Source organism: Rhynchophorus ferrugineus, unplaced genomic scaffold (assembly GCF_030347505.1).
Source record: "Rhynchophorus ferrugineus isolate W39M unplaced genomic scaffold, kcgeb_rfMv2 rfM2, whole genome shotgun sequence".
Taxonomy (NCBI): domain Eukaryota; kingdom Metazoa; phylum Arthropoda; class Insecta; order Coleoptera; family Curculionidae; genus Rhynchophorus; species Rhynchophorus ferrugineus.
Window position 1 is genome coordinate 76,864,158 of NW_027472581.1, and position 19,610 is coordinate 76,883,767.

The following is a 19,610-nucleotide window of genomic DNA, read 5'->3' on the forward strand; positions in this document are numbered from 1 at the left end:
TTTCGATACCATTTTCGTAGTACGATTTGTCATTTGCCTCAAAATAGGCCTCAGTTTCGGCGATAATCTCTACATATGATGAAAATTTTTTCCCAGTGAGTAATCTTTTGATATCTGAGAACAGGACATAGTCGCTGGGGGGCCAGATCTGGAGAATACGGTGGATGAGGAAGCAATTCGAAGCCAGATTCATAGATTTTTGACATCGTTTTCATTAACTTGTGACACAGTGCATTGTCTTGGTGAAGCAGCACTTTCTTTATCTTCAAATGCGGCCATTTTTCGGCGATTTCGTGCTTCAAACGGTCCAATAGCTATGTAATAGTCGTTGTTGATGGTCCATACTTTTTCAAGGTAGTCAATGAAAATTATTCCATGAGCATCACAAAATACAGACGCCATAACATTGCCAGCCGACTGTTGCGTTTTCCCACGCTTTGGAGCGGGTTCATCTTGTGCAGTCCATTCGGATGACTGTCGATGGGACTTCGGAGTGAAATGATGGAGCCATGTTTCATTCACTGTCTTCAAACACTACTCCGAATCATTAACTCATCGTTGTTTTTGGTGAAAAGTGAGCTCGCGCGGCACCCAGTTTACACAGGGTTTTCTCAATATTTCATTCAATTTCAATTTATATTATTTTTGGTTGTCATTCAAAATCATTTTGTGGATTTTTTAATGTTTTCTTAGGTAAACACCTCTTTTGGTTTCACCACGCCTAAACTTAGCATACCAATCCTTGATGGTTGATTTTCCTGGGGTAGTGTTCGAAAACTCGATCAAGCCAAGTTTTTGCTTTAACTGTATTTTGTCCCTTTAAAAAGCAATATTTTATTAACACGCGAAATTCCTTTTTATCAATTTTTTTCACAATAACAAAAGTTGCTTCGCTCAAAATGCTATAATTCAGCTGTCAAATTTATACACGAATCTTTTGAGGGTTAGGGCTAACTAAAAAACTTATGGGTTTAATTCTAGTAGCGCCATCTGTGTGTCAGGCCGGAGCCTTTTCAATTGACATGTTGGACTTGCTTTTCAATTTTTTTTTCCAGGAAATAAATAAAATATTAAATTTGCAGAGAAACTTTTTAAAAATTAAGCTATTCATCTAATTTAATAACATTGATTTAATTTTTTTATATTTATATTTAAGTTATTATATTTATTATAAGATTGTAAATAATACTCACCACAGTTAACACTTTCATGAGATCCTGTTGGAAGGCTAGAACATCCAAACCTGGAGCATTATCGGCTAATTTTCGGAAGTTTTCCGCAAGAGGTCCTCGAAGAGCTTGGAGTTGTCTCCAGGACTGGGCATATTGTCGACGAACTAGTTCTATTATAGTGGATGTTAAAGCCAAACCAACCAAGATGTACAGGGTACAAAGCAGCATATATTTCGGTTGCTCTGGAAAGATATACATTGTGTTAATTAACTCTATTACATAATATATACTTACTATTTATTTTATAAAGATAATTTTATTTTGTTGGAGATATTTTTTTATTAATATGCTGGAATTTTGCAAAGTTATTATTAATACTATTGATATAGTATTAACTTGTATTTTTAGTTGTTAATGGTTAGTATTGGTTTATCGTCGGTGTTTACAATTGTTTCATATTTTATGATATAAAACTTGTGCTTCTATAGTAGATTTAGTAGTAGATATACTAGGTATTTTATATTTTTGAGCTAATAGAAATTTCCATTTGATATCGACATGAAACTTATTATTTGTATCGTTACTTAAGTAATATTGTTTTGGTCATCATCTCTTAATATAATACTTTTTATTTATATTCAGTTTTCAGTATTTATATTAAAACGCTACCAAAGAGATTAATTAATGTGAAAGAAATAATAGATATTTTTATTGAAAGGAATATTTAGTGCAGTTAAAATTGAATCTAGCGGTAAACAAAGGCAATTTATGAGGGAGGAGAAAACAATTAAGAAAATTGAAAATATATATTTGGTTGATACATTCTGACAAAACTTGCTGTGTCACGGGATATATATCTTTATTGATATATACAGTCTATCTAAAGTAGCAGTAAACAGTGAACTATAAAGTTAAAATAAATGATTATAACATTTTTGGTAAGTTATTTTATTTGCATTAGGATGTTGTAAAACATAAAATCTAAAATAAACTAAAAGTAAAAATAAAATGTGACAACATGCTGCGATATTTTTTATGTCTTAAGTTAAGATGACTTAAGTTAACTGCTACTTGGTTATAGACTACAGTCACTTTCTTGATGGGCTTAGTATTAGCTATATGATTTACTTTCCATATGTCTTGTTTTACATATTTAAATTAAATAATAAACTAAATATCCCAATAAATAACTTCTCCACACAAGGAGCTTCCAATAACATTTTATCAAGTAATATCAAATTATTAATATTAAATTTAGATTAATAGTCTATAATCGCTTTTAGGATGTTATTATATCGATTCTCAGTATTTAAACCTAATATTAAAATATGCTCGCGGTATTTTATTGTTTTCTTTTGAAAGTTTAATGATATAGAAATAGACGAAACATGAACTGCATCTCAGCTATATAAGTCACACAAAAATAAGTTTACAACCGTTTATGCAAAAAGGAATTTATTAAAACCCTAAATACATTCTAGGCCAAGGCATGAACACCTGTCTTTTACTGATTATCCGGAAATAAATCAAATAATAATTTGAAGAAAATCCAGGCGAAAATAAATAAATATTTTATGATATCCCATTGAAAATTCAAAAAAGTTAGGATATTATAGGGTTTAAATACAACAATTATTAATTTAGTTGAAAATACTATTTTATTTAAGGAAAGAAGAGGCGACAATACAAAACGACACTGAGAATATAAATCTATATCTAGAAGTCTCACTCATCATCTCTATTCGATCTTAACATAAGTGGGGTTCTTTTCTTCGATTATACAATTTTTGTTTGCTCCAGGTCTTATAGAACATTTCTAAAGAAACGTCCGATGTACGTGGTCCTTAACACGTCTGGATAGCTGTAATAATATTTGTATGTAATATATGTTGTAATATATGCTGTAATATATAGTTGTAATATTATTTGTGTGCCTTTGTTGATCTTCTCAACAGCAGTGTTTCTGCCCAAATTTCCATGGTATATCCTGTATGGAATGGTTTCCCAAACTTCTTAAACTATAAGCGCTTCCCTGAATTCCAGTAGACTACGTTAGCTCGCATAGTATGTCGCTTAAATAGTTTATGTATGGGATAATATAAGAATATTTACTCCACTTTGTGTGACTTCAGCAGCAATGCTTTTATCTGAACTTGATTTAACTATTCCTAGGAATGCTTCACGTCACTGCCGCACAATTGCTGATGAATTTAATTAGGGTTAATCGCATGATTTAAAAAGGGAACAACTTTATTATCTTCCGAGAATCCCACCGACTGCATCAGCTTTGAAATACTAAAAGCGATTCAAACACAAAAACTAAAATTACGACAATCGGCGTAATTAGATCGACGGCTGGATTAGCATATGACCACTATGCCAATCCAGCGACAGGATGGTCCTCCTACTATTGCGATTACTGCTGGGGCATGGTCGTAAATTGGTTGGTATGTCTGTGATTGTTTATAATTGTGATTTTTCAAAAGGCAATAGTACAAAAGTAGTCAGTACTCAGTCATGCCAGTAAGTAGACTGGGTAAGACATGATGCCTTCGGGATTATTTCTGAGTTGATTACTCGCCAGTCGGTGGGCTTAAAGCCGAGGACCATGGTTGGGAACCCACGTAAAAAAGTAGGTTTAATCCAGATAAACTTTAGTTGGGAAAAGGGAGACTCAAATGTAACAAGAAATGGAATGAACAGTTCTTCGGTATGTAACATATTCAGCAAACTAGGCGCTATATGACTACAATTTATTTCAGACAATACAACACGTCTAGTGGATCAACATTTTAAAATTTTGGACCTATGTACCCAAATTCTTAAAAATGATCTTTGTCGCCAAATGGGATCCTTTTTCAACTACTTTAGAGTTCAATCAGCGAATACTCAATGTGGCCTATTATTATTTATATTAAAATCCTCAATTGAATGATTGATTTATAAATAGCGTTTAATTAATACACAATATTCCTTTGTCCTAAAACAATCCAGAACACCGTCAATTAACTAACTACAGTTCTTTATTTTACCCCTATTGTATTAGATTGAATAAATTACAGCTTATCGAACAAATAAAGACAATTTGCACACAAAATGGAAAATCGAAAGGGAAAGGAACGCTACAATTGTTATTTCGTGACGGAAATGTACGAAAAAAATATTTAGTGCAGCTGGGATTGAATCTGGGGGTCAATAAGGGAAAATTTATAGAGGAAGGGAAAGTAACCAGGAAAACCGAAAACTTATATTTGACCGGCACAGTTAAGAAAACTAGCTATGTCATACAATATATATTTATCTTTATTTATATATATTTTGGTCGGGAAAGTCAATATACGAAAATCAATACTGAAACTCTTTGAAAAAATATAATAAAATTTCTATATATTTTTAAATATATAAGTGTGTATATGATAAAATTGAATAGTTACTGTAAATAATGGTTATGGGACGTTTTTAAACTAATTTACCTACCTATTATAAATATTTTTAAGCGCTAACAATGTATTTGATATCAGTCCATGTATTAACGACTACATGATATTATACATATCGAAATTTGATAGCAAAATATTAAAATATCATAGTTTCTTTAAATTCTTTGAGGTTACAAATGTTACTTACAATAATAGTAAATTGCTTTCCCTTTTTTCTTTTTCGTTTTATAGGCTTATTATTTGTTTGTTAATATGATTGTAAAGCGATAATTGGGGTTTCTGTATGTTTTCGCACCTCTTTTATGTCAAATAAAATTATATAACTTGTGTTTCACTCAAATCATCGAAATTAAAAAAACTTATTGAAACTTCATTCAGAAAAAGAGTATGTATATAAAATTCAATGAAATGTAATATTTATTACACTCTACTACGTAGTAAAATAGCAGGTGCGATATTTTAATAATGTAGATATTCCTGAATGACCTGAGAAACATTGTCGCTAATATTTGCTTAACGGATAAGGATTATTTTTAATTTATTTATTTTTAGACATAATTTATAACTGTTTGAATTAAACAACAACCAAAAATGACATCGTTACTGAAAATAGAGAGCGTATATAAAATCAGTATAAAATAAAATAAGCGTATTGTTATTTCTACTATATTGTAATCATAAAAACGCAATTTGGATTTTGAATAATAATACAAAAAACTTTAGCAGGGCTTGTAGCTATAGAAAATTACACGTATTGTTTTATTATTTTGTTCTGTTATATCCATCTTCCTGACAACATAGTATTGTTTTTCAAACTTCTGGTTTTTCTATCGAAATATTGGGCCGAATTGGGGTGAATTTGGATCAAACTTAAAGTTTAACCGAGTTTTGTGTTCTGTTATATAATCGACACAAAACACGTACGATTGTTCTCTCAAAGTGATTTTAGGCATTAGCGCAAATGAGACCTTGTGGTTTGTTATAGCTAGCTGACTAGTCTGGCTTTACTTTTTGTGAATGTATATTAAAATTACATTCAGAAAATATATGAAATATTCACTTGTCTTCTTAATTGTTCATTCAAAATATTCACTCATAATATATTTTACATAGGTTACCAAACATAGGTAAAATAATTTTGAAAGATTTGTTATTAGGTTTTGCTGGAATGCAAATATCATAGTACGTATCACATTCCAAGATATAAAATTACGAGCCAACGGAACTAAGTTTTATGGATTTTGTTATATGCTACACCTAGACGACGTTTTATTGCATTCGCCGCTTTTTTAGTTAGTGCTAACGTTCAGAAGAAAGGTGTTAAGGTTGCGAGTTATTGTTCCAAGAATGACACTACTTTTGTTATTTTTAAAACAATAGATCATAAACAATTTCGTGTTCCAATTTGCTTCTTCATGGAAACAAATACCGATTAAGCAAAGCAATGGATTGAAAAGTGTTATAAGAACCTCGATTCATCGGAAAAACAATAAAACGTTGGTACGCTGACTTCAAACATGATAGTAGAGATACCGACAGTGCAGAACGCAGTGAACGTCCAAATGAAGTGGTAACACCAGAAAACATAAAAATAGCCACAAAGTCGTTTTGAATGACCGAAAAGTAAAGTTGCGTGAGTTAGCAACTAACATCATGACTAGTAGCTAACATCATGAAAAGAATATGTTGATTATATATTGTACGAGTCTTGAATATCAGAAGGTTCTGTTCAAAGTAGGTATCGTATTTGCTCACTGTTGACAAAAAACAAGAACGTGTTGATGATTATGAGCAGTGATTGGCCATCTCAAACGTAAAAAACCGGAATTTTTGCATCGATATATAACAATAGATGAAACATGGATCCATCACTTCACTATGCAATCATGTGAGTGGACATTAACAAAAGTGGTAATGAGATGTTAGAGCGGCGTTGGAATGATTGTGTGGCTCTTAATGGAGATTACGTTGATGAATAAAGCCAACTTTGGACAAAAACAAACCTTTTCTTTGCTACGATCGGTACTTTTCAGCCCATGTCTTAGTAATTCATCAGACTTTCAGATTATTATTTATTCTGAAGGAAAGGAGGGTTTGTTTGGATATTTGTCGTTTTCCTGGCGTGGTATTTTTCAGAATCGTGAGAAAATTCTAGTGACAAGTCATATTACTTCTAAATGATAGTATACAGCAGATAGCTTAGCAGTAGAGCCTTGAATTTTATAAAAGACTCCATCATATATCTATTGATGAAGATGTGAAGTATAAATGTAAACCACTGTTAATTTTTCCATATGAAATCACATGAATTATTTTTTTAAATTTAGTATTCTTGAGTAATTCCCAAAATAATACTTTCAAAATTCATTATTTTTGTTGTGTTTTTTTGAATTTCCTAGCAAAGTCTTTAGAAACTTATGGTGAGACTCCTATTATACTTTTAAATACCGGCATGGCGTTTAGTGCGATCCAAAATTTTTGGTTGTTCTGATGTTCGGTGATGATAGCGCTATATTCGCTAATGCAGATGTTCAGGCTTCTAGTATTCTTCATGATATAGTTTGCAATGCAGATGCTGTATGTCTTGAGAATTAATAAAGAAAATACTGCAATATTGACAACAAACGGATCGTTTGCTATTGTAAGTCTCAGCTGAATCCAGTTCGTGCAAATTCAAGAGGTTAGTTATTTGTAATGAGATATATATCCCTCTGTGGAGGAAAGAAAATGGAATTCACTGTAATATCAAGACTAGAATTCGTCCCTTTCTAATGGTTATATTACCATTTCTTCTAAAATGTTCCAAAGCGTGGAAACTGCTACAGTCTGATATCCATAACCTGAGGTCTTTCAGATGCGATACTTAAGGCACATGTTTCTTTCCGATATGGTATTAGAGATTATCATATCCGCGGCTTACCTGCGATGCCAACAGCAGCGACTTGGTTGAGAAGTAGGCTCCTTATAACTCCTCTAAAGCGTCAGCTATAAAACCGTCGGTTTCAACAATTTTGGAGGTGATTTTAATTTAGTGGCAACCTTGGAGGTGCTACATGTTTGAAGATAAATAAATTGAAGGACTTGTTGAAGGACTAAAATCCAGCTCAAGCTCCTAAATGACTTACATGCGTTAACATGCGACGTAAAAGATTCAAATAGCGGAAAAATAGCTACCACAAGAATTGACTGAAAATCACATTTAGAACAGCTTGAACATCGTGATTTCATTAGATATCAGGCAAGATCTTTCTGTGACAAATTGAGATTGGATACGAAAATGTTACTGCGATAATTCTAAGTATAAAAGACATGGATTAGCCTCCATATATATCGAAACGGAATAATCATGGCCATAGTTTTGCTGTGCATATATTGAGATCAAGAAGATGTGTAGTACAAGTGTAGTACAAACTATTAAATACAAATGAAACTGTTATTTCAGGTATATATAGACGTCAATTGAAGGACAATTGTTAAGAGAAAGGTTAAAAATAGCGAATAACAGGCGCAAAGCCATGTTTTTGCATAACGATATTTTTGTTATCTGATATTTGTCCAAAAACAATTAAATGTAATTTTTAATAAACCTTTAAAATTGGTACTTAATTTTATAAATGCCGGCTTGGTTGGCTCAGTGGTAAAGGGGATAGGATGGTCCACCTACTGTTGTGATGCAATGTGTGCAAAATACGACAATAAAAAAGATATTAGTAATGCCAATAACCAGGCTGGATAAGATCGGATGTCTTCTCGGATGATTTCTATGTTGGTCACTCGTCAGTCGGTAGGGTTAATGCCGATGACCGTGGTTCGAACTCCACGTTATACTGTAGGTCTGGTCGAGATAAACCCTAGTTGGTTAAGGAGATTTATATAAACGGATATTTATATAAAAAATTATAAATGATTAATACATATTGATACTTAAAGGTTAAGAACTATCGATATTTTTTGTCCGACATTTCAATAATTGTCGCAGGTAACGTACTCACTAGACATAGCGCCTTTTGATAACCGTTTGTTCAGATCGATACGACATGGCTTTGCTGGCTGGCATATGGTTTCGAAATGCTGTAGAATATTGTTTTAACTTTTTTCCATGAACGCCTTTTTAAGGTGAATAAATATTCTGTATACATCAACATATTACATAAGTTCACATATAAGGTTAACACACTTATTTTTTTGTTTGTCTGTATGTCTTTAAGTCTACTTTTGAGGTAAACACCAATCAATTAAGTATATAGAGATAATTTGTACACAAAATAGCAGAAACCGAATAAAAACGATCCATTGATTTTACGTGATGGAAATGTGAGAAGGAATATTTAGTGCAGTTGAGCTTGAATCTAGCGGTCAGTTAGGGAAAATTTATAAGCCGAAGGAAAACAACTAAAAAAATCGAAAAAATATATTTCCTTGACACATTTAGAAAAAGTAGCTGTGTCATATGAAATATGTTTGTCTCTATTGACTAACAGTTTTTTTTTGTCGGTCGTATTATATTCCTGAAAAATATAACCGATAGGTCAACTCTTGAAAAAAATATTATATATCATGTAATTGCTATATATTTTGTTCCATGCTTTATAAGAGGTCCGATAAATTGAGATTTTTTTTATTCTTGAAAAAAAAACATTATAGTAAATTGTAAATTTGCCTTGGTTTAAATTTACTTGAGTTTTTGGACAATAGTTCTTTTATAAAATTGTAGTAATTTCACAAAAAATTTATAAAATAGATGTTTACTGAATTATATTTTATATTAGATAATATATTTAGATGGAATAATTTTCACTATTGTAAAATATTAAAAAAAAACAGAATGGTGGAAAGTATAGTGGCTAGAGATGGGTAACATTCTAAAGTTAATAGTGTTCTCAGATTTATCAGCCTTTTCAGGGCCATTTCGAAGCTTGCCGAGAGGGTGGTAATACTCTAAGCCCTCGATTCTTTCACAAAGTCGGTGCAGTCAAACTTGCGTCAAACTTGCGCATTCGTACTAACGGCTGTTTGGTTGGCGAGTTTCATATCCCCAAATTTAATGCAGTAGCAGTAGCAGTCGGCTTAGTGTATTGGTAAGCCCAGAGGCAGTTATGCCAGTCAGTCGGTTATACGTCATGCATTCTACCGCCTGGTTTTAGGCTAGATCAAAAAAACTAAATTATTAACCTATCGAAGAAAGTTTTGAGAACCTAAAATTCGTGGATATTAAATCTTTTTAGAACGCATCAAATCATTTCATGTTTATTCCAGTTATTTTAGTATTCAAAAGATTTCGCAATAATAAATAAAACATATTACAATAAAAGCTTATAATATTTCGGAAATGCGAGACCGACAAGCACATCAATATAAATATAGATATATCCTATTGTCATCTTGATCAATGTCTCTCTTTATAGAGGATTACTATATTCGAAAAAAGCTTGTAATCTATTGGAATATCTGGTAAATAAAATGACAAACGATCTGTTCGTGATGTTTATATTAGTGCTAGTAATTCATTCTTATCAGTGCCCTTTATTAGTGTTAATTTTAATGTTTTGTTGGTTTAATGACGGTATGTATTGTCAATTTCGACACACTGACATATGTTGCTTATACATGACATTTCCCCGATTATTACTGTTTATTTTATTGCATATATTTGCCGAAAATGGATCGACCAATTTGATTGAATTTTATTCATTATTTTTCTAGTTTAATTCAAGGAAATATGTTGCGGAGATCTATTAAATAATTGTGTATGCTTATGTCGATGATGTTGCTTTTCTAACGTGTGTATAACGCCAAATAGATAAATTGGATTGAATGTAACCACTTTGATATGGATTAACAAAAAACGTCCAGTTGAGTTAAAATATTAATCGTGACAAAAAACATTTGACAAAATTTTGTATTATGAAGAAAGATGCAAAAAATAACAATTGTTAGTAGGTTTTATATATCAGTGTAACGATGACGATATGGATGTGGAGAAAATATCGATATAGCAATCAGTTTCAACCATTTGTTCAGGTTTATCAACTACTTGGCGGGTTTAATAAGAATGGATAGCTGTTGTTTGTAGAATTTCAATGGAAAATTGTTGTAGAAAAGGTTTAGAGAGCAATAGGAATAGTTGTATCAAAATGCTTCATCATAATTTAAAATATAATATATTTTCGTATAATTTCTAAATTAGTTTTTAATTAGCTAAAAAAAATTAGTCTACAATAAAATAAAATACATAAGTTATAAAATATTAAAGATTTAAAACAATAGAAACCTTTATTATACCTCAAACACTATTTTATTTTACGAAAAGAAGTGATGACTGTTCGGCGGTGAGCACAAAATGATACTGGGTGTTTAAATATATCCTAATAAAACAATCAAATACGTTAGCTAAAGTTGAGCTGGAAGAATGTGGTATGGTCGGATGAATAATCGCTTTCGTTGTTTCCTACAAATGGCCGGGTTTATATATGGAGAACATAAAAAAAATTCACAATTAGAAGATAGCGTTATGATTTGAGCGACAATAATGTGGTATTCAGCTGGTTGTCTCAATCACATCATTTGCTGGTTTACTGTGAGTGAATATTTCGATATTCTCAATGATGAAAATGCACCCATACATACAACCCAAAAGGTTCAGTCTTGGTTTTATGAGCATCATAACATCAAACAACTTCCATCGCCAGCACTATCGCCATATTTCGATATAACTGAACCGTTATAGGGAGCCTTAGAACAGAGCACAGGGTGTGGAGTAGATTTTCAATTCCAAAATCACTGAAGCTATTGGCGGATACAAGCATATTGGTACAGGAATGCGAGAGTTTCTTATTGGAAACTTTTTATTGGAACAGTTACAGTTGTTTTAAAACCACATATCTTGTATCTGTAACAAATAAATATTGTGCCGGCTTGGTTGGCGCAGTGGTAAAGGCGAGAGGTCCACCTACTGCTGCGATAGTCGCGGATTCGTATTCTGATGGGGCATGGTCGTAGATTTATGTTTGTGATTGTCCTAGACAAGGGTGCAAAATCCGACAAGGAAAATGATCCCAGTCACGCCAGTAACTTGGTAGGGTAAGACCGGATATCTTCTGGGATGATGATACGAAGCCAGTCAGTAGGCTTAATGCCGAGGTCCGTGGTTTGGAGCCCACGTTAAACTGTAGGTCCACTCCAGATAAACCTTTGTTGGTAAAAAGGATACTTTAGAATATATGTTAAAAAAATGTGTGCATGTCAGATATTCAGATTATTTTGTCCATTTTCGGAATATTATATGGATGTATAAGTAATAATATAGACTTATGTTATATATAGATTTTTACACATATACTTTTATCGCATGCCTTCCTTTCATAAAGCTTTTCCAATTTTGCTCAAAGGTAGTAAATAATAAACCTTGTGCAGATTTATCCTCACCACTTAACGTAACAAAATTCGCAACGAGTTCCGAAATGATCTAACATTATTATGAAATTGATGGTACACTAGTGTATAATTGAATTATAGGAAGTTAATATAAAATAAAATATGGTATTTTGAATATCAAATAACACTAGGTTGCAAGCAATAATTATATAGTGTTAACTGTTATTGTCTCAGTATTTTTAATAACTTGTCGCCGCATTTATTGTTTTCTTGTGGCATTTTTACCTTTTTGGAACTATAGCAATAACTGGTAAGGTAAGAATATTTTAAGGTAGGTTTCTGTATAATAAAATAATCAACGTTTTGGTTTCCTTCAACATCAATACACATAGTTCATATTCAGGTTATTCAGCTTAGAGATTAATAAAGCCAAGTAAAAACCAATATTACTAATTGAGATGATTTTTTATATTGTTAATAAAGAGTATAATCGCTGCGGGGTGTGACATTTCTCCTATTATTGAAAATAGACACACATAATAGTGTAAACAAAATTTTAGATATGTTTTTATAAAATATAAACTATTGACATGGCATCGACTTCTAAGTTCTAATGCTGATGAATAGATTAAGTTTTTTGTAAATTATATTACCTATACAATAAGTCAAAAATTGGTTCTAAGTAAAAAAACTCGTGTTATCCCTGTTTGAAGTAAAGAAATAACTTACCAATAAGTATCATACTCATCACAATAAGTATCATAATTAATAAATAAAATTATAATTCAATTGAGCGTGTTTAATTGAATAGCAAATCTTAATATCTGCTTAATCATCAATATCGTATTTACAAATGGTCCTCGGATATTATTTATACTAATAGATTTTTAAATTTTATTTTTATTACATTTGATTTCATTTAGCTATGAATTTTACTAACTTTCGTTTACAGTTTGACTATCCCGATTTTTCCAAATCCAGTATAAATAGCTAGGAATACTTAATTGATTTAATCGTTTTTACTAATTTAGAATTACGAAGTTAACGGAATGTGGTTCGGAAGTGATACCGCATGCTAGATTCATCATGGTTCGGGAGCCATCTGGCGTTCATTTATTTGAAACTTTTTAAAACTGAAACAGTAAAACTTTACCTCATTTTGGTAATCGAAATTTCACTTATGAACACGAAAACGAAAAGTTGTCAGAAAATGATCAAAAAGTCACGACACAAAATGATTAATATATAATTGCTTTGAAAATTACATATAGTTCGCCAATGTAATAAATCACATTTTCATTTTTAAAATAGAAGTTGTACAAATAATGTTACAAGAAGTTGTAATACAAATTATTCGTCGTTCGAGAGAATAGAAATCCAAAAATAAGTTATATTAAAATTCACTTTTGTCAAAATAATTATAAATAATAGGCAACAAAAATGTTAACGGCATAACAGCATTATTTTTATCGGGTTTCGAGTCGAATAAGAGATTAAGAATATTCTGGAGATTTCTTTAATACGAAGAAATAGATGATCATTGAGCATCATTGCTTTTAGTAGAGAGTATTTTAGTTATATGAATTTTAAAATAAAAACTGAAAATGAGTAAAAATTGAAGTTATCAAATTTTTTGATTAAAATAACTCAGTCAAATAATATAGTAAAACTAATTTAAAGAAACTATATTGGGAGTCCTTTTAGAAATTTAAGGAAGAGTGTAAAGGAAGCTGGATATAATCGTGAACAGGGTACATAGAGGAAGATTTATGTTATATAGAGGCACAGAACTAGGATCTCAAACTGAATGAAATAACCATGGAGATCGATAGGTAGGTTACATGTTGAGAAATCACGTGAATTGGCTTAAATGGCATATGTCTACCATGATTACTGGCTTCGATAGATTTGTCAGGTTAGTTTTTCTAATCTTCTACAGAAATAAAAATTATTACAAAATTACAAAAAATAAATATTTTGCGATGTTAACATTATATATGTTACTTATAGAAAATATTAAATTATTAAATATACATGACAATTATTATTATCTAGCTTTTATCGTAAAAAATTGAAATTTTAGGTATTATATGGCTCGGTGAATGGAGGTGGGACTAAATAATATGGTTATGGTTACATAATATCGCCGTTATTTACCAGTGTTATAAATAAAAACATATATTGAAAAGTCCCAGGCTATTATTTTTTTTGTTTAAAATTAACTTTATTCATCAACATAATCTCCACACAATCATTCCAGCGCAGCTGTAAAATTTCAATACGCCTTTTGTAGAACGATTTATCTTTTGCTTCAAATACCGTCACCAGTTGCAGCCGACTCAGACGACCATAGTTTTGATTCCGGAGTGAAGAGATTGGATCCATTTTTCATCCATTGTCACATATCGAAGCAAAAATGCCGGTTTGTTACGTTTAAACATGCCCAAACACAGCCCAGAATCATCAATACGTTCTTGTTTTTGGTCACCCACTTTGAATAGAGCTTTCTTATAGTCAAATGCTCATGCAATATAAAACCAACACGTTGTTTTGATATCTTTACGACGTTAACTAACTCACGTAATTTCACCTTTCGATCATTCAAAACGACTTTGTGGATTTTTTTGGTGTTTTCTAGTGTTACCACCTCATTTTTCCACTGCGTTTTTCATCATCTGTGTCTCTACGACCATGTCTGAAGTCAGCAAAGCAACATTTTATTGATGTTTATAATGGAGTGGAAAAGGAGGAGTATTACAATCATGCCTAAATACGCTACTTTCTAATGTTTATAATGTTAGTTCTTCTGTATGGTTCCGACACTTGGACTCTTGTTACAGTTCGACATATATAAATTGGTTTCATGTTTCTCTCCGAGATTATTAGAGACGAGATATCCGCTTAAGATACAAAAATCAGCGCACAGTAGAGCTGCACAGTTGTAAATTTGTTTTGGCTATGCTTGTCTAATGAAAGGTCATACTTCTGTGGTAAAATATACAATTTGGGCGGAAGACACAGGGAATAGATCCAAAACAGATGTGGGTCAAGATCATCGAAAACGATTTGAAAAATTGCAAACTGATATTGTTCGAGGAAGAACAGAACAGCTGCGACCGATCGCCAACTATGGCGGAATTTAGCCAAGAATGTTCAAAGTCTTGCGTCACCAACATTGCGTGTTGCTTGAGAAGTAGACACTCTTTCCGATCATTGGCTATGGATCAATAATGACGATGAACCACTTTTATTAACATTGATATGTGGTAACATTGCTTTAGTGTGATGCTTTTAGCACAGGCGTTGCTTTCAAGAGTATCCACTATGGTTTTATACGGTATTGGATTGTTTATAATATTTGAAAGTAGCAAGTTCAATAAAAGGAAATTAAAAAAAAATTTTATCTTCTTCAAATATGAGAAATTTGTGCGAGATTGAATTGCCTGACCAATGATAAATAAATACATTTTTGACGACAAACAAATCAACCGAACTAATTTATAGTTATAAAAAAACATGTTATATCAATAGCAAAATATTATTAAATAATATATATCTAACATAAAAAAATATTAATACCGACAGAAATCAATTTGTAATAATAATATTTGGAGCCTTCTCATACCTCATATTTGTTGTGCTAAAGTGGTAGCAAATTGATTCTGTACATATTGTTATTTTCAATAAGAAAAAACGCCTCGTCAAAGAATATAATAGAATTATATTTGGAAACAGTTCATCTCTTTCTAGAATTTTTACAATATCAGCTGTTTTCGGGTTCTATTGTTATCTATTCCTCCCCCAATTCCGATGTCTTGCTTGATTTATAATATCGAGATATTGAAATTCTTTTTATTTCTTAATTGCCTCCAAATTTAATTATCGATGTCATAAATTTCGCCAATTTCCAGGTTTATCGCCGAGGTAAAATACTTGCGAATTGTATTATATACCAGGGATGCGAATTAAAAGTTTTGTACTATAAACTAAGTACCATTCTTCAAATTAATTTTTTGTAAAATTTTAAAATTACAATGATATTGAAAGTTACTTCTTACTCTATGTTCTAAAATTCTCCATAACGTGTCAATTATGTTGAAATTTGGCGATTGTTCTGGCCAGGGAATATATTTGATTATATTCTGATGCTCCTCAAGCAAAGACTGAACCTTTTTGCTTGAGTGTGCGGTTGCATTATCATCCGGGAATGATACAGTGTTTAGCAGCAATTTGTTCGTCATAGCAAGAACTTCATCACTGAGGAAGTTTTGGTTATATGAGCCTTACTTTATCATTTAATTACAGAATCTTAGGTGGGCATACTATGCCAGGGGCGATGGAATATCAGCATGACGGATTATTATTTTTATCTCCTCAAAGAGAGGAAGATGGCTGAAATTATCATGATCCCGCCCCCTGGAAAATATCTTTTAAAAGATTTAAAGGTTTTTGAAAACTCCTGTTGAAAAGAATAAAATCGATTATAGGGAGAAAAATCTAAATAATTAAACACCAGTTCGGGTCTATCAACGAGCATTCAACAAATAACTAGGTTCTTAGAATAAAAAATGTTATTGAAAAAGCCTGTGAGGGGGAAAGAGCTCCTAGATGTTGCATATGCCTTCGATATGGCATGACGGCCTTATTCATAAGCTAACGAAAATGTTACCGAAACATCACAGTGAACTATTAAAATATTACATTACAGTCAGAATGTTTTAAGTTGAACAAGACACAGCCTACTCTATAATAAAGAAGCTAAAGCAGGTGTACATAAGGAAGTGTATAGGGACCCATTCTTTACCTACACTACATATGTGAAATACCACAAATGGAAAATATTATGATGGCTACATTTGTTGATGACACGGCGGTTCTGGCTATCCGAGATCATACCGAAAAAGCCAAACGAAAATTACAGCAGGCAAGTGTCAATATAAATAATTCGACCCAAACATGGAAAATAAAAATTAACGAAAGCTGTAACACAAATCTGTAACGTAATCAAACTGCACAAGCACCAACAACGATAAATAATAATATCATTCCATATAACGTGAAGTATCTTGGAATGAATCTTGATGCAGAATTTTGCTGGAAGGACCATGCAAAAAAGAGAAGGAAATAACTTGAACTTAAATATAGGAAAATATATTAGTTAATTGGAAGAAAATTACAATTATCAGTAGATAATAAATTGCTGTTATACAAACAAGTGCTGAAACCTATATGGATACACAAAATTAAACTCTATATGTTCTATGAAAAGTAATATAAATACAATATTAGTTTTCCAAAACAAAGTCCTGATAAGTATTGCAGGTATACGTAGATTATTACCGATTATTACTGATTACCTACAACGAGACCTTCAGATACCGACTATCACTCAGGATATAAGAGAATTGCAAATATACATGAGGACATATACCATTCTTATGTCAATATCAAAGTAATACAATTCTTGGATAACACCAGAACAGGATACAGACTCAAAAGCATTAAACCATTTGATCTTGTGTGGTAAGTGGTCTACTAAAATAGGACCGATGTGTCTTCTACATTTAAGTAATTGCAAAGACAAAAAGGTTAGTCATCAACGACCTAATAAATAAATGAATTAAAAAAAAATCACGCAGAACAAATACGCTATATAATAGAGAGCTATGCAAGACATTTTACAAAGAAAAGTGAAAAATACAAAAAAAATTGAAAACATTTGTTCTTTTTTTAATTTTTATAGATCAACTTTTCTATCTCTAACCGATATTATGGTTATAAAAAAACTGAGATCATACAGTTTCAAAGTTCAAAAAACATATCTATCAAGGAATTATTAATTTAATATTCAAAAGATACTTTTATTCCTCACTGTATATCTGCATTTTCGCGAGTAATGCGGCAGCAGAAAGCGAACATCGGAAAACCTCCTTATATTCCTTCGGGTTATTCTTCTTCGCGTCTCTTTGTTTACTGAATAATTTAAAGGTATAAGAAAAATAAGACTCGTTTAAATACATCACAGCTAATACTAATGGCTGCTGTGCAGAGAGAGAGAGCGAGAGACAGAGCCTTAGAAAAAACATGTTTTTAGACCATTTGTTCGTTGAAACGTGAGTTAATTAAAATTGGTTCCGTTGCCGATAGTCTCCTGAAACTTTTAAACCTTACTGCCGTGTTATTTGAAAATCATTATGCATCTAATTTAATTTTAATTCAAAAGAAAAAAAGCAAGGAGAGGTTAATTATATTCTTTGAATTTGGGTGTTTACTGGATCTTTGTAAACAGTCACGAGATGTCTGTGATTAAATTGTTATTTTGTTGTTAACACGGTTGTTATTCTGTTCAATTTTATTAGGCTTTATTCCAATATCATTCTTGAATTGTATAAAAAATAATTATAGTAAACTTTATTGCCTTTTTATATTCTTACGTTTATTATTGTCTGGCTATGAATTAATTTTAAGTATTTTTTTCTTGTAGATACAAGACTTATTGAAAACAACTGGGTTCTATATATTTATTACTTATCACTACACCTTCATCACCGCTTGAAAATCGTGACTAAGTAATAGTAATTTTCCAAGTCAACTTCTAAGTCCAGTCAATAGAGTGGATGCCGTATAACTATATATTTTAATACTCACATGTATGTGGTGTTACAGAATTATGTTATCGCGTTTCTTTTTGCTGTGATTAGTGTTCTGATAAACTATTTATTAAGAAGAAACTACAATATTTGTGTTTACGAATCAAAAACTAGATAATACAGAGTCAGAAAATCGGATGAAATGATCAGTATAATAAATAAACTAGTAGATTTTCACCTTTTATTGATGAGGGTTATTAAGTGTTTATATGTATTCTAAACATTTTTCAATATATCAAAAGCATTTATTGAGAAAAATTGGTTCAATGTAAATTAATAAAAATATTTTCCATTATTTTCTATAACCTTTTCAATTTTTTGGTCTCGCAAGTAATTAAACCTCGACGTTGAAAGGCTTCAAACGGCATCAATTCAGCTATTTTTGTGCATTTTGCCCTCTAGTCCATTAATTGAGATTGATATCAGAATTATTGCATTTAAATCGTTAAAACCAAAATTGGCATTTTGAATATAACGAAGCAGCACCACAATATGTTTCTAAATGTCGAATCAGGTGAGTCTCGGTAGCAGATATACCAAAAGTAATGGATATCGAAAACATAATTTTGAACCTTTCAAGATTGGCTTCTATATACACTGAATAGATCAACGATACTAAATAAAAAACTATTATTTTATTGTGGAAAAATGTTAAAACTATGGCATTTAATAGTTAGTTTAGGTTTTATAACATTTTTAATATTTTATAATCTTTGTTCTTTATTCAGGTTGAGTTTAAATACTCTGAAATGATAACTACGAACGAAATATGAAATGATAAGTCCAAAGTATAAGATAAATTAACTATTAACGTAAACCATTTTACTTTCAGAGTCTTTAAAATAACTTCGTTTAAGATTGTTATAGCTTCTCTTTCATCATTTTGTCAATATATGCGAGAACATTCTATAAGTTTCATCACCGTTTTTTGATTTAAAGGAGAAAAACAACATTTTTCTCAAAAGGTGGAATAC

At 31.4% G+C, this 19,610-nt stretch overlaps 1 protein-coding gene across 1 annotated transcript in view; it reads right to left on the reverse strand.

Moving 5' to 3' along the window:
- LOC143190535 (potassium channel subfamily K member 6) overlaps nt 1-19,610 on the reverse strand; it is a 91,646-nt gene that overhangs the window by 6,971 nt on the left and 65,065 nt on the right. Inside the window, exon 7 of the mRNA XM_076394876.1 lies at nt 1,194-1,414. Within this exon, the coding sequence (XP_076250991.1) occupies nt 1,194-1,414 (221 nt within the window). The remainder of the gene's footprint in view (nt 1-1,193; nt 1,415-19,610) is intronic.